The 13,256-nt window shown below is 45.3% G+C and overlaps 1 protein-coding gene across 1 annotated transcript; it reads right to left on the reverse strand.

Annotated features, from left to right (window-relative positions):
• Nucleotides 1–321: 321 nt before the first annotated feature.
• LOC108938445 (PR domain zinc finger protein 12-like) lies at nucleotides 322–4,744 on the reverse strand. The gene is made up of 5 exons (XM_029259668.1): nucleotides 4,393–4,744; nucleotides 2,329–2,519; nucleotides 2,053–2,208; nucleotides 1,143–1,257; nucleotides 322–758 (listed from the first exon to the last, which is right to left on the reverse strand). The coding sequence occupies exons 1-5, from the start codon at nucleotides 4,613–4,615 to the stop codon at nucleotides 322–324; spliced, it is 1,122 nt and encodes a 373-aa protein (XP_029115501.1). The 5' UTR covers nucleotides 4,616–4,744.
• Nucleotides 4,745–13,256: the final 8,512 nt, after the last annotated feature.

The raw sequence follows: 13,256 nt of genomic DNA on the forward strand, positions 1-13,256 counted from the left end.
TGCGTCAGGTACAATAAAGTGTTAAAATGTGTAATGCATTCCATTTAGACGTGAAATGCTATAAAACTGTAACGAGGCCCTGGTTCGTTAAGCCTGCTCAGTAGTTAAATCCTGCCGAACCGCTGGTAAAAAAATACACCGGTAGCCGTCCAGCAGTGAGGGCCTAAAATGAGAGAACTATTGGACAGAGGGTAAAAAACATAGCAGAGATGCAGAGAGATCTAGGTAAAGGTAGGTAAGGGTTGTTTTTTCTTTCCCACAGTAGTTCAGAGCAGCTGCGATACCTTGTGCACCGCGGAGGAGCGGGCGCGTTTCGGTCCTTCACAGCACCATGGTGGGGATGTGGTGCACCAGGGAGGCTGGGTGGGGCACAGGGGCCATCTGTGGCGGCGTCGGGGAGTGCGCCTGCAGCGCCACCACGGAACCCGTGCTCGCAGGCCGGTGCCTGGCGCTCTTTTGGTGCGCCCGCAGGCCCGCCAGCTGGGAGTAGGCGCTCTGACAAACATGGCACTTGTAGGGGCGCTCGCCCGTGTGCAGGCGCACGTGGTTGCGCAGGGTGGACGACTGGCTGAAACGGCGGTTGCAGAAGCGGCAGACGAAGGGCTTGTCCAGCGTGTGGATGCGCATGTGGGAGCGCAGATTGCTGCGGGAGTTGAAGCCGCGGTGGCAGATGACGCAGCGCATGCGGCTGGCGGTCGATGAGGAGGAGGAGGACGACGAGGATGAGGACGAGGAGCCGTCGGAAAGATGGAAATCGTCTGCTGGGAAAGAGGAGAGACAAAGAAACCTTAGCTCACGCAAACTCTCTGAGAGAAGAGCTAGGCATCAGTTAAAACGTCCGCTGCGTGTGCAGGCGTACAGCATGCACGGATCTGTATAGCTGACTGGACTGCAGCACACCGCAAACCGCAGGTTCATAGCCGAGGGGCGTCCACGCGATTGCGATCTCATCCTTTAACAAACTTGCCCACGGTGACATCTGACGGGACTTAAAGGGTAGTGAGTGCAAGAACTAATGAACTCTATTGTCCTCTAAATGGCTGTGATAACGATCATTCCAGCTGAATTGTCAGCCCCCCCAAAGTCCACTCCACCCCACCCCCAACCTCATGTTCCGAGTAACCTCAAGCAAAGTGACTCACCGCTTTTAGTTTTCTTCTGATGCTCGTCCTCTGCGCCTGGGACACCAGGGATTCCCAAAAATGTGTTGTGGGAGTTTCCATACCACACCAGCAGCTCCTGATCTGGGGGGATGGTCTGTGAAAAGGAAAGACAGCCATGGATAAATCCCCTTAACTAAAAGCTGTTGATCTCCAGCATGCTAAGCACTTCAGTGAGTCGGTAACAAAGACCATGTGAATGTTGGAAAACATCTTTGATCTGACACTGTCACTTTGCCACTGACTTGTCGCAGCAAAATAATGTCAGGAATTATTAGCACCTTTCATTTATTTACAGTTTCAGATGATGTATGTATGTGTTATTTATTTAGCAGACGCTTTTCTCCAAAGCGACTTCCAATGAACACTATGTAGTGTTATGAGCCCACACACCTTATTCACCGTGGTGACTTACACTGCTAGATACACTACTTACACTGGGTCACTCATCCATACATCAGTGGAACACACACACTCTCTGTCACTCACACACTATGGGTGAACTTGGACAGCATGTCTTTGGACTGTGGGAGGAAACCAGAGCAGACGCAGGGAGAACATGCAAACCCCATACAGACTGAGCGGGGATCAAACCCACGTCCTCTCACGCCACCCAGGCAGCGACGCTACTCGCTGTGCCACCGTGCCTCCTGACATACATCTATCTCATTTATAAGACACCGTGATCCAAGGTGACTTACAATGCTAGATAAGCAACTTCATAATGTCACAATGCTTCACTAATGTATCCAGCCAGGTATTCATTCAGCGTCCAGTCATGGTAAGTACCTAAGAGTACTGTGGCTGGAGCAAGATTCAAACCAGCGACCTTCTGATTTCAAGGCGGCAGTTTTAACTACGACGCCCCCTACTGCCCACGAATGAAGCTCACCTCCACTGCTTTGTAAAAAATGCTGCTGCCAATCTGCACCACCTCCAGATTCTGCTCCTGCTCGTTGCGTGCGCATTTGATGTAAGTCATCCAGCTGCGGTGGTCTTCCTGGCTTGCGTCGATGAAGTAGCGCACGGTGCCGTCCTCATTGAACACCTGGTCGGAGAGCGCAGAGTACAGTCACCCTCCGCAAAACTCTTTCAGACTTTTTAACCTTCCTTCATAAAAACACGGTAAAAGACTGCACATGGCCATGCTGTGGCACATGGTTCTTACCTCCCACATGAGGTTGTTGTTTTTGAAGAGGTCCACGTGCTCGGGGGAGATCACCCGGCCGGTGAAAGGGCCCATCTCCGTGCCAGCTTTGATCCACGTCTTGGAGAAGATGCCGAGGCCCTCTCCGGGAATGGAGCTCTGGGCAATGATCACTTCGCTCGGCAGCACGAGGCTGGACAGCTTCTGGACCTCTGGGGAGGACACGTGGAGGGAAGAAGTTCGGGGAAAGGTTAGGAAAAAATACGAGGAAAATTGCGATATATCATACAGTCGAGCCTGGGGGTCCCCCACTATTCGCGTACAATTCCACTGAGTGGGATTATTGCTTATTATATGTATTTGTTCCCTCCGACACCTGACAAGCTGTTAAGCCTTCGAAGTACTATGTATACACATATTTCAATAACAGCAGGGTTGCGATTTCATATGTGAATTCGCTTCAGGCTTATTGCTCGTGTAATTTAAAATTTTAGATTTGCGTGAAAATATAAAAAGGGATTTTATGACGAATATTCTAATCTAACATAAAATATTGCCCGTAAAATACGGAGCCTTATTGCACCTTCAGAATAAATATTTTTCTCTTTACTCTACTTTTGCACGCGTAATCTGTTTCACGTAGGTTCTAATATATATATATATTTTTTTTCCCCCAGTGAGTGAAAGAGATTAAATGGGAAATGTTAAACACATTGTGCGGGAGACTGAAAGCGCTTGGCACTTTTTTGAGAAGTTCAAGAGATCCCCTGCATTCTTATTTAACGTCAGAATCGTAGCAGTGTGCGTGCGATGGAAAGAGGGCGGCCGAGGCTGGGGTTAAAGGGCGCTCTGTTCATGGGCCTCCAGCAATTGGCCATGCCTCGCATGTCATATACACTTTTAAACTGAACTGGAAAGAAATGGCTAATTCCAAATTCATTATCCCTTTAAGAAGTTTGTAGCAATAAATTTGGGGTGAATGAAAATGAGGACCTGTTTAAAAGGGCCGGGGAATTTCTCTGACAATAAAAAAATGGAAAGGCGATTAGATGGCTGACATGGTGTGAATGGCAATAGAATTAGTCTTCACGGTGCGTTAGGGCAGGAACAGGGCTCTTTTTAGAGAGAGACAGGGAGAAAAGTGTGTGTGTGTGTGAGAGAGAGAGAGAGAGAGAGAGAGAGGGGAGCCTGGGCCAGGGAAAGGAGACTGCAAACAGACAGACAGAGAGACAGACAGACAGAGAGAGATGGACAGAAAGACAGAGAGAGAGAGAGAGAGAGAGACAGAGAGAGAGAGAGACAGACAGACAGACAGACAGACAGGCCCATGAATGGGGGGATAAACCCAGCACATCTCAAAGAAAGGGCCACTTTGCATAGCGCGTAGGGCCGGTTTACGCGACACTTGGCGAGATGAACCAGAGCGCTTTAAATCCCTTCTTCTTAGACGCCTAAGAAGCTCCTAAATGCGCGCTGCATCCATGTGCCAAACGCGTTAATACCGTAAACCGGGTGGAAGTGAAAAGGGCTCAAAGTGGGACAAGAGCGGGTAACAGTAAGTTCGCGGGAGAGTGGGGACGGGGACCACGATGGGAAGAAATGCCCCCCCCCACACACACACACACACACACACACACACACACACACACACACACACACACACACACACACACGCACACAGTGTCTGCGCGCGGAGCTCGCGCTTTTCAGAGCGTTCAGCCAATGGAGGCTCGGCGAGGCTCCTGCACCGCGCGGCTCGTTCTTAGAAACTCTCTTCACTGCGCTCGGCTCGTGCTCCTAATTGGTTTTGGCGCCGCGAGATCATTCGTTGCTGTGAGACCGCGAAAGAAACGCACGAGCAGCACCTAATCGTGCGGCACGAGTGTTTTACGTGTAAACTGTTGGCAGGATCAAATGTCATTATATTTCTTCTAAGGGTTTACCATCCGTCGCGCGTAAAGACGCAGGACGTGCGGAGGACGGCGGCGCTCACGGCACGAGCACGGGGGAGGCACGAATGAAGGAGAGTGGCGATCATCATGATCATGTGCGCGGTGCTCCCTCCCCCCCCCCCAGGTCACCCACCTCCCGAGAAGGACTGCGCGAGCACCTCGGCGGTGAAGGCGGTCTTGGGGCTCGCGCCGGTGCTCTTCTCCTCGAAGAGGTGCTCGCCCAGCACGTTCCTCCAGCGGCCGTACAGAAAGCTGTGCAGGATGTCGGAGGTGATGATGTCGGACAGGGACACGCTGCTCTGCTGCTTAAATCCAGACTTCAGCACCAGAGCCTCTGCGGGCAGAACCGAGCCCATGGCCGCGGCGCGCACACGTTCGCTCTCGCGCAAAATGAAAAAGTATGACTTACGGGGGAATCAAAGAAGGAGGAAAAAGAAAAAAAAGAAACGTTCAGACTAATTCTGGCAAGTGGCGATCAAAGTGAGGCGGACGGGGAAAACAAAAAAAAAAAAGTGAGGCGGAAAAAGTCGACGCTGCTGCCGTGTCAGTTTCGGATCGAATCACTGCAGTGCCAGCGGTTCCTCTTTGGCAGCGGCTTGCTTGGAAATGGTCTATCTGTTCAAAGTCTCACTTCTCTTTATATGCCGCTGCTTTGACCCCCTCTAATTAGTTATTAATGACCCTCCCCTTATGTTCTATAGACTTGTTCTACCAGGAAAAAGGAGCCAAGTCTTTATTGAGAGGCCACTCCTTTGGGGGGAGGGGGGAGGGGGGGTGCCATCACCGGAGGAGGAGGAGGAGGAGGAGGAGGAGGGGGGTCCCGCTGCACACAGACGGACCACCTTTCCGCAGTAATGACAAGGCTCATCTCAGCAGGCGCGCACCGGCCACGCAGCCTCCTCGGAGGAACCCCCCCCACACACACACACACACACACACACACACACACACACACACGCACACCTCGGCTTTGCTGTGGAGGCGCCTCGCTTGGAGAAGCAGGGGCAAAACGAGCCAAAAACAAAACCGGCCGCCAGCAGGAAGATAAACACGGTTATTGGATTAAATAAGGTGAACTGTTCCGTGACTACTCAAAATAGCCGTAATAATATAGCATCAATTTTGTACCACTTGATTAGCAGCACAATAACCAGAAACCAACAACTATTTCTATCCTATATGTTTTGACGTGCGCAGATCACAGCCCAGCTTTGGCATTTTACGTTAAAATAATTTGAAAAAAAATTAGATTTCAGGGCAAATTATGGTCATAGGAGTCTGACAGTCGGTTTTCTTTCTCTTCTTGTCCTGTCGAGGGTCGCGGTGGCCATTAAAGTACACGAATTTATTAAATCAATATGGGTTTTACTGTAATTGCAGCTAAATTCAGGTAAATGTGATATTTAAGGCGTGTTACGTGTCATATTTGTCTATATATCTGCGCATTTACGCAAAACGGTAAAATCCACCGACACCGGAAAAACTCGAGCGATTTTTGGTGACATACTTTGGATTAAAGGCAAACACGTATCGTGCCATATTTAAAAACATGCATCATTGACAAAGATCTTCTAAAATAACAACAATTAACATTTTGTTCGGTTGTAAAAATGAAATGAAATAAAGAGTCAACGCGCTCCAGCGCTGCCGACTTCTCTCGGCTTCTGATCGACACTTTGCCTTTCTTAAAATTTCGATTTGAGTACTATTTCACTAATATTAGACATAATACAATGTCGCCCTCTTACTTAGATGGTAAGCGTAAAGTATAGCTTTGATTTTCACGGGAATCGCAGAAATGATCTGAGCACAAAACTAAATAGTTTATTACTATTTAACACGCGAACTCCCGCTTAAAGTTAATCAAACTGATACAAGAAAAAGTAAAGCAAATAAAATTAAAACACACGTAAATCCGTTACATCAAGACTGACAATGTCACAAAAGGGGAAATTCCGGAAAATTCACATTGCAAGAAATATACATTATAAATATTATAAATGTTATTAGTATAAATAATATGAAAGACAATCAAAAATAAGGCAAACTTTTTTTCGAACCATCCTTTTCCTTTCAATGCTTTATGAAAAATTCAGTTTTTTTTTTTTTTTTTTTTCTTTTGCTTTACTGCAACAATGTGACCACCAGAATGAATATGACTCTTTAAAGTGGGGGCAGTTCGGAGTTTAATGCGTTTTAATGTATTGTCACAACGCACAGAAATATGTAAAGCTCACTTGGCCAAGTATATACTTTCTCTTCCACCTACTTTGTAAGGCTAAGCGGTTTAATATTCATGGACGTTAATAATAAAAAAAAATCCGAGTATTGTGACAGTGTTTAGAGGTGTATATGGCTTTTCTTTCAATAGCCCGCAGTTTCTTTCTATTTTCCCTTTTTTTTTCCCGGGTTGATGGACTGGGAGTAAATGGGCAGTTTCCCCCCTTTTTCCCTGCAGAGAGAACATCTTTATTCCATCCCAGGCAAGCGGGTTTCCCATTCAGGTCCCTCCGAAATAATGTCAGCCCAAAGAAAAGTGCTGCAAATCAATCTTTCATGGTGTTTTTGAGGGCAATTTGACATCCATGCACTCTTCTTTTATTTGGATAACTACAAGGGGACGGTCCGAAAATGTGGACAAGGTTGGGGAGCAGGGAGCAGGGAGCAGGGAGCAGGGATGGAGTGAAAGTGTGAAAGTGTGAAAAGAGGGAGGTGGCCAGTGAAACGGCTCGTATGGGACGCGCTGACGAGCTAAAATGAAGGTGAGTGACAGGGCACGAAAAAAGATTACTGCTCAACAGCTGCTTTCGGGGTCTCCCCCCCAGCACCCCCACCCTCCTTCATTTTTCTTTTTTTTTTTAAAAACTGCGGATTTTTTTTCTTTCTGCGAACCCCCCCCCCCCCGAACCCTTCCTTGAATAGGATTTGCACACATTGAGATTGATTTATATTTATTGCAGTTAAACATTTATTGCACTCAAAGATGTTTCAACTTGGAAGAAAAAAAAAAAAAAAAAAGAAGTGAGGGACAGAAAGGAATGGCGGGAGGGTGAGAAGAAAGGGGTCTTTATTAAAGAGGTATTAAATAAAGCCTATTGAGCGAATATGCAGTGACCAAGTTTAATTTGATCTGCTTTTCGGTAATTAACCCATTATTCCTCAAGGTTCTGTGGATGCAGGCATTTTCAGGAGACAGAAGGCTGCGCGAAATGTCCTTTTGGATGCCCGATAAACACTTTAAATTACTGGTTATTTGTACTGCGAGTTCCCCCCCCTCGTTTATGAAAACGCATTTAGGTCAATTATAATTACGCACACAAAGTTTTGTAATAGTGTTTACAAATCAGTCACATAAGAATAAAATATACCCAAGGTTAGTGTAAAAATCAGTTAGTCTCGACTGCTGGGATCCCTTTCGGCGAAAAACGGTTAATTGTGTTCTAACGTAACAACTTGAATTAAGAAAATAATACATATATATATATATATAAACATGCAGTGGAATTGCTTTCAGGTCATACGAAAAACGATCATACTAATATTAATAAGTGTGTGATCAAGACCTGAACGGAAGAATTTAGTTGAAATGATTCTCTATACGTTGCGGTTACATGACTTTAATGTTAATTTGCATGTTGTAGTCATGGCCATGTACAGCAGCTCGCCAGTAATTACTGACACATCTGTTTGTGTTTAAAATGGTCCCTTTTTTGGGCAACACAACAGTCCGCCGATGTCCGATTATTAAAAGTACGATTTCTCAAACGCGTAAATGGTTCTGGTCAGAAATACTGGTACACTTAGAAAGCGAAGAGTTTCCGTCTGAACAGATAATATCTGAATTCTTTTACTGGAAACATTGCTAGATTTTGCAGGTGAAATGACTTGACGATCGTCCGAAAGCGATGAAAAGAAGGCAAAAACTGTAATAAAATAGAATGAAATTAATTTTAAGTGGGAAATACTTATACTGAGCAGTAGACTCCAAGTAAACGCAGGACGATTATTCTCCTGCTGTGTTGAATAAAATGTAAGAAAGATCATTTGGTCATTTAAAATGACTGAAATGTTTCGCATGGTGCCGTGGTGTCTCCGCCTGCTTTCCGTGCAATATTACAACAGTTTTAATGGCAATAAACAAGGATTATGTTCGTGCGCATCCCTCTTATTTTGCAGAAAAACATTTTTTAAAAGATAACGTTCAGCAGGAAAGGCACAAAATAAAAAATGCGAGGAAAAACTTTAAGTTACCCCGGTGCGTAATTTATTTAACATTCATGGCTCTCTCCTCCTTTTCCAGCGCAGCTCCGCCGCACAAAGAAGCAAGCTGTTTCGGGACCTTTTATAATAGGAGAAAAGGACAAGAATCCCGGAATAATAGAGATCTGCAAATGTTTTTCAATAGATTTGACTCAATGAACAGTGGATTTTTCCAGGGGTAAGAAGAAAAAAAAAAAAAAACACAGACGAGTTTGGCTGGAAAGCCGCGGCTGAATTTAATGGAGAAGAGGGAGAGAGCCACGGGGTTTTTTTATTTGATAGGATAAAATTTAATTAGCTTAGTACAGCCCTTGAAAGACAAAGGGAACTCAATATGTACCCAATCTGAATCTCTTTGGGGGAAACAGACTGCTGAAAGTCAAAAGAATTGGGGGGAGAGAAAGGCAGAGAAAGGACGGAGAGAAAGAGGAGGGCCGAGGGGGACGGCAGGTGACTGGCACGCGTAAAAACAAGGGGGACACTTTTGGCACAAGGCTGATTATTTGAAAGAGAAAGAGGCAAGGGACAAAAATAGAGGTTTCTCCAGGTTTTGCCCACTTAGACCAGCTGAAGACGACGAGATGAAAAGACGGAAAGGACCAAGAGGAGGGTTCTAAAGCAAACAGAAGCCATTAAAAAGCTGTTTGGGGGAAAGGGGTGCGACGCACCAGGGCGGTGGTTATGGGAATGTGCCCAAATGGTGCGCTAGAAATTGCCCATGAAAACAGGCATCATTTATACATATTCATAGCGTGCACGCAGACAATTCTTCGTGAGTACTTCATTCACGGAGCACCAATTCTGCAGGTTTGTGGCAGACACACACACACGCACGCACGCACGCACTCCAGCAGCCCGAGCACATTCATCGCGTGCGCTTCTGCATTCTGCGGCTTCATGACATCTGTTTTGGGGGGGGGGACTCGTCTTTACAGACACATGCAGTTACTTCTCGGGCTGCTGAAGGGACCTGTTGATAGTGGGTTTTTTTTAAAACTAAACGCTTGGACTCATCCAAAAAGCCGACGGAGCGGGGAGAAGCACAAGCGCAAGGACGAGGCTGCGCTCCTGGCTTTCAACCTTTACACTACTAAAAATGATATCAGTGACTCTCGCCAAAACCAGCAGTACAAGCGAGCATTTGTCCCCCGTCTTCTGGGTAATACAGACACATGCAACAACTCGGCAGCAAAACAAACAACTCGATTATAGCTCATGAGAGGAGGGGAGGTAAATCTGAACATATGGAACACACGCGTCAGCCAGGGAAACCCGCTGTGTGTCAGGACTCATTTATCGAATTCGTTGGCGCTCATACAAGAGTCAGTCGAATGATTTCAAAACAGTCTCTCTGCTGGATGAAACAGGTAACTGTTTCTTTGCAGACGGATGAACTCCGGGCTGTGGAAGGTCAGAGCACACACCGACTTCTCGCCCACACACACACACACCTTCCCGCAGTCGCGCGCTTAACGACGCGCTCCGTTCCAAAGGTCTTTATGGGAACACACTCCAGTGCACAAAGAGAGAGCCTTCGGGAACATACTGAACATACGGCCAACCTCGGTCCCGCTCATGCCTACCTGAATAGAGCTCTTTAAACAGGACAACCTTGTTTCACGTTTATGCTTAATGGTAGCAACGACGACGATCTCTAATGGAAGTCATTTTTACAAACTTTATAAGAACTTCTGTCATAAAAGGGTCGGGTTTTGTGTCCCCGTTGATATGTTTTCTAATGATTATTATAATACTGCCAGCTCCGCCGTAGAGAGAGAAGCGTCCGAAGTGACTTGGGCTCCTTTCGCGAGGCGCGACTGCGGAGAAGTTCCCTGTTTGGCCGATAGGTGGCAGGAAGAGGCAGCGTCAGCGAGCTGGAAACGCTCACCTGTGGGGCTCCTGCGGAAACTTTTCACTTTAAATATCGTCCGTCTCATGGAGTCTTGAGCGCCATATAACTGTGTGTTTTTTTGTTTTAATGTCACATTTTTTCCCCAGATAAAGACTGGACTAAATTAAATGTCTTATTGTTCATCCACACTAAGACTGTTAAATGTTACTTGCGAACTGGGTAATGACTTGAAGAACGTTGACAGTTACAGCGCACACTACATTCGGAAGACATACGGGAAAGTCGTGGCTTAGAATTCAACGTAAGGCCGCCATTTTAAGATAAAGAAAACGATTTTGCTCATATTTTCCATATCCGAAAGCTAAGTTAGAACATTGCTTCAACGAAACACCGACCGAGGTGGAGCTGCGCGCGCGAGGACCTCTTCCGAGGAGAGCGCGTGACAAAACCGCGCATCTTTTACCGAGAGCAAGGCTGATTTCACGAAATTAGTTATTGTAATAAATGTGCTAATATGGTATATAGGTTCATGAAGCGTTCAAATAATTACGGCACTTTATGGTTTACCTTGAAATCTCCCCCTTTGACCTGACACCAGATGTAAACAAGGCTAAACGCCGGGAACAGTTGGCCGCCATCTTCTGCGATTAGCTAAATGCTATGGAGGGATTTTCGGTTAATCTGGTCCTTTTCAGGCGAAAAGCGTATCCATAACCACACAAAGATACTACATTTACATTTATTCATTTAGCACACGCGTTTCTCCAATGCAACGTACATGTCAGAAAACAATAAAATGAGTGCATTATACCTGATCCGGAGAGATTTGGATGCAGACGTGATGCGATTCTACACACAGAGTACACTCCCGTTCGTCACATTCCAAACTTTCCATTCACACTACACTTATTCAAGTGACATTTTCTCCAAAGGAACCCACCATTGTTTACCCATTTATACAGGTCGGTGGGTAATCTTACTGGAGCAATTTTCAGGGTAAGTACCTTGCTCAAGAGTACAACAGGTGGAGGTGGGATTCAAACCTGCGACATTTGGGCTCAAAAGCAGCAGCTCAAACCACTACGCTACAAGTTGCCCCTTATAGTAATATATCAAAGTAAAATTACAGTACCTACCCATGGAAAAAGCTCATCTGCATGTTAGAGGGGAATTTGGGGAAAGTACTTAACTCCACTCACTGTCCATAACCTCTTGTCCAATGCTGGGTCACCGTGGTGCGGAGCCTCTACCAGAAGCAGAGTTTATTACAGTACGCCCAGTTCATCGCAAGAAAGCAATGCGCATTCACACACTGTGTGCAATTTCGAGGCACCAGTTCATCCGGCATACCCGTGAACGCAGGGAGAACATGTAAACTCTACACGGACTGAGCCGGATCCGAACCTACGTCCAATTGCACAACCCAGGAACTGTGGAGAATCCACGTTACCCACTTCATCCCTGTGCCGTCAGGAGTTGGCACCCTAAACTAAATATTACAACTTACATTCTTATGCTTTTTCATAAACATTGCTTAGTTTTTTTAATGGGGAAAAAAAAAGACTGAAAAATAAGTGTTGGGACTTCCTCGTGATGTACTCAACATGACCCCAGGACAGGTCAATAATGTTGGTCATCAGGCATTAGAAAAATCTTCCAAAAAAATCTAGACTCAGTCTTCTAGTGCATTCAGTACTAGAACATAGGTTGAATCCGAGACTGTAAAAGGCCAGTATGTTTGCTGGAAGTGCATCACATACATGGGGTCTACAACAGGAAAATCATTTGGACCAAAACCCACAATATGCATAGATCCTTTGTGGACTGTTTCACGCCACTGGTTTACATATATTGACTTAAAAAAAAAAGAATTTCTGGTGCATTGTAAACAGCTTCTCACTGCTTCCTGTGTGAACTGTGACTGGATTTCCTTCGTAAACATGCTTAATGGTATTTAATGAAGTGCACCCAATTAGTATGCCTTCAACTGAGAAACTATCACAGTGAAAGCGAGCACTAGTAATCTCTGATCCACGATTCAGCCTGATAGAAGATGTCCTCCACTTATAGGACCACATCTCACACAAGTTGAAGGAGGTTACTCTTATTGCAATGATCATATCAAATATATAGATGAAATGTATCCATGACTTTGGCAAGAGCACTTGACCACCTCCCACAATCCCTTCCTCAGAACCAGTGCCACTGTGACATCAGTCAATACCTGTAAGCTGCATTATTTATTAAAAGTATTCATAATTATATTCTTTTTTTCAAGACTTGCTTTATACTTAATTTCATAGTTCCTTTTAGTTTTAAATTTATATACAATATGCTGTATATTTTTCCTATGTACATAATTCATGCAGATTTTTTTTTTACCCTAGCATTTAAAAATATGCCTATGGCTACCCATCGAGACAGGTGAAGAAATCGTTTTCCCCCAGGCCGACTCAACTTCACTGAGCCAGGGAGCTTACACAGCTTAATTAAAACCTATCATGAAGGTTTAATGGTGTTGCACTAATTGATATGGTTAGTAAATAGGGCTCTAATTAAGCATATTGAGTGGTTGTGCTGCATCTCATTATTTCTCACATGCGGGCTGTAGGCTCCTCAGTAAGGATGAGTGACACAGTCCTGAAGGAATAATGTGCTGAATAAAGAGTCTTAAATGTCCAATTAACGCATTCTTCTTCACAATTTGTCAGCGCTTGTTTTTGGTTACGACCTTCACAAAATCAGCCCTTGTGAGTCTATTCTGGATGCATATTGTTGCAAATCACTGCTTATCACCGTTGACATTGCAACCTCTAAGTAAATAAATACAAATATTTAGAGCAGAAATAGTTCAGAATGATTGTTATTTTCCAGTAGTAAAAGGA

Source organism: Scleropages formosus, chromosome 17 (assembly GCF_900964775.1).
Source record: "Scleropages formosus chromosome 17, fSclFor1.1, whole genome shotgun sequence".
Taxonomy (NCBI): domain Eukaryota; kingdom Metazoa; phylum Chordata; class Actinopteri; order Osteoglossiformes; family Osteoglossidae; genus Scleropages; species Scleropages formosus.

Coding starts and splice junctions, on each gene's coding strand:
- LOC108938445 (XM_029259668.1), bottom strand. CDS start 4,615: ATGGGCTCGGTTCTGCCCGCAGAGGCTCTGGTGCTGAAGTCTGGATTT. Junction 2,209..2,328: donor ACAACAACCTCATGTGGGAG/GTAAGAACCATG, acceptor CTCTCCGACCAG/GTGTTCAATGAGGACGGCAC. Junction 759..1,142: donor TCAGAAGAAAACTAAAAGCG/GTGAGTCACTTT, acceptor CTTTCCCAGCAG/ACGATTTCCATCTTTCCGAC.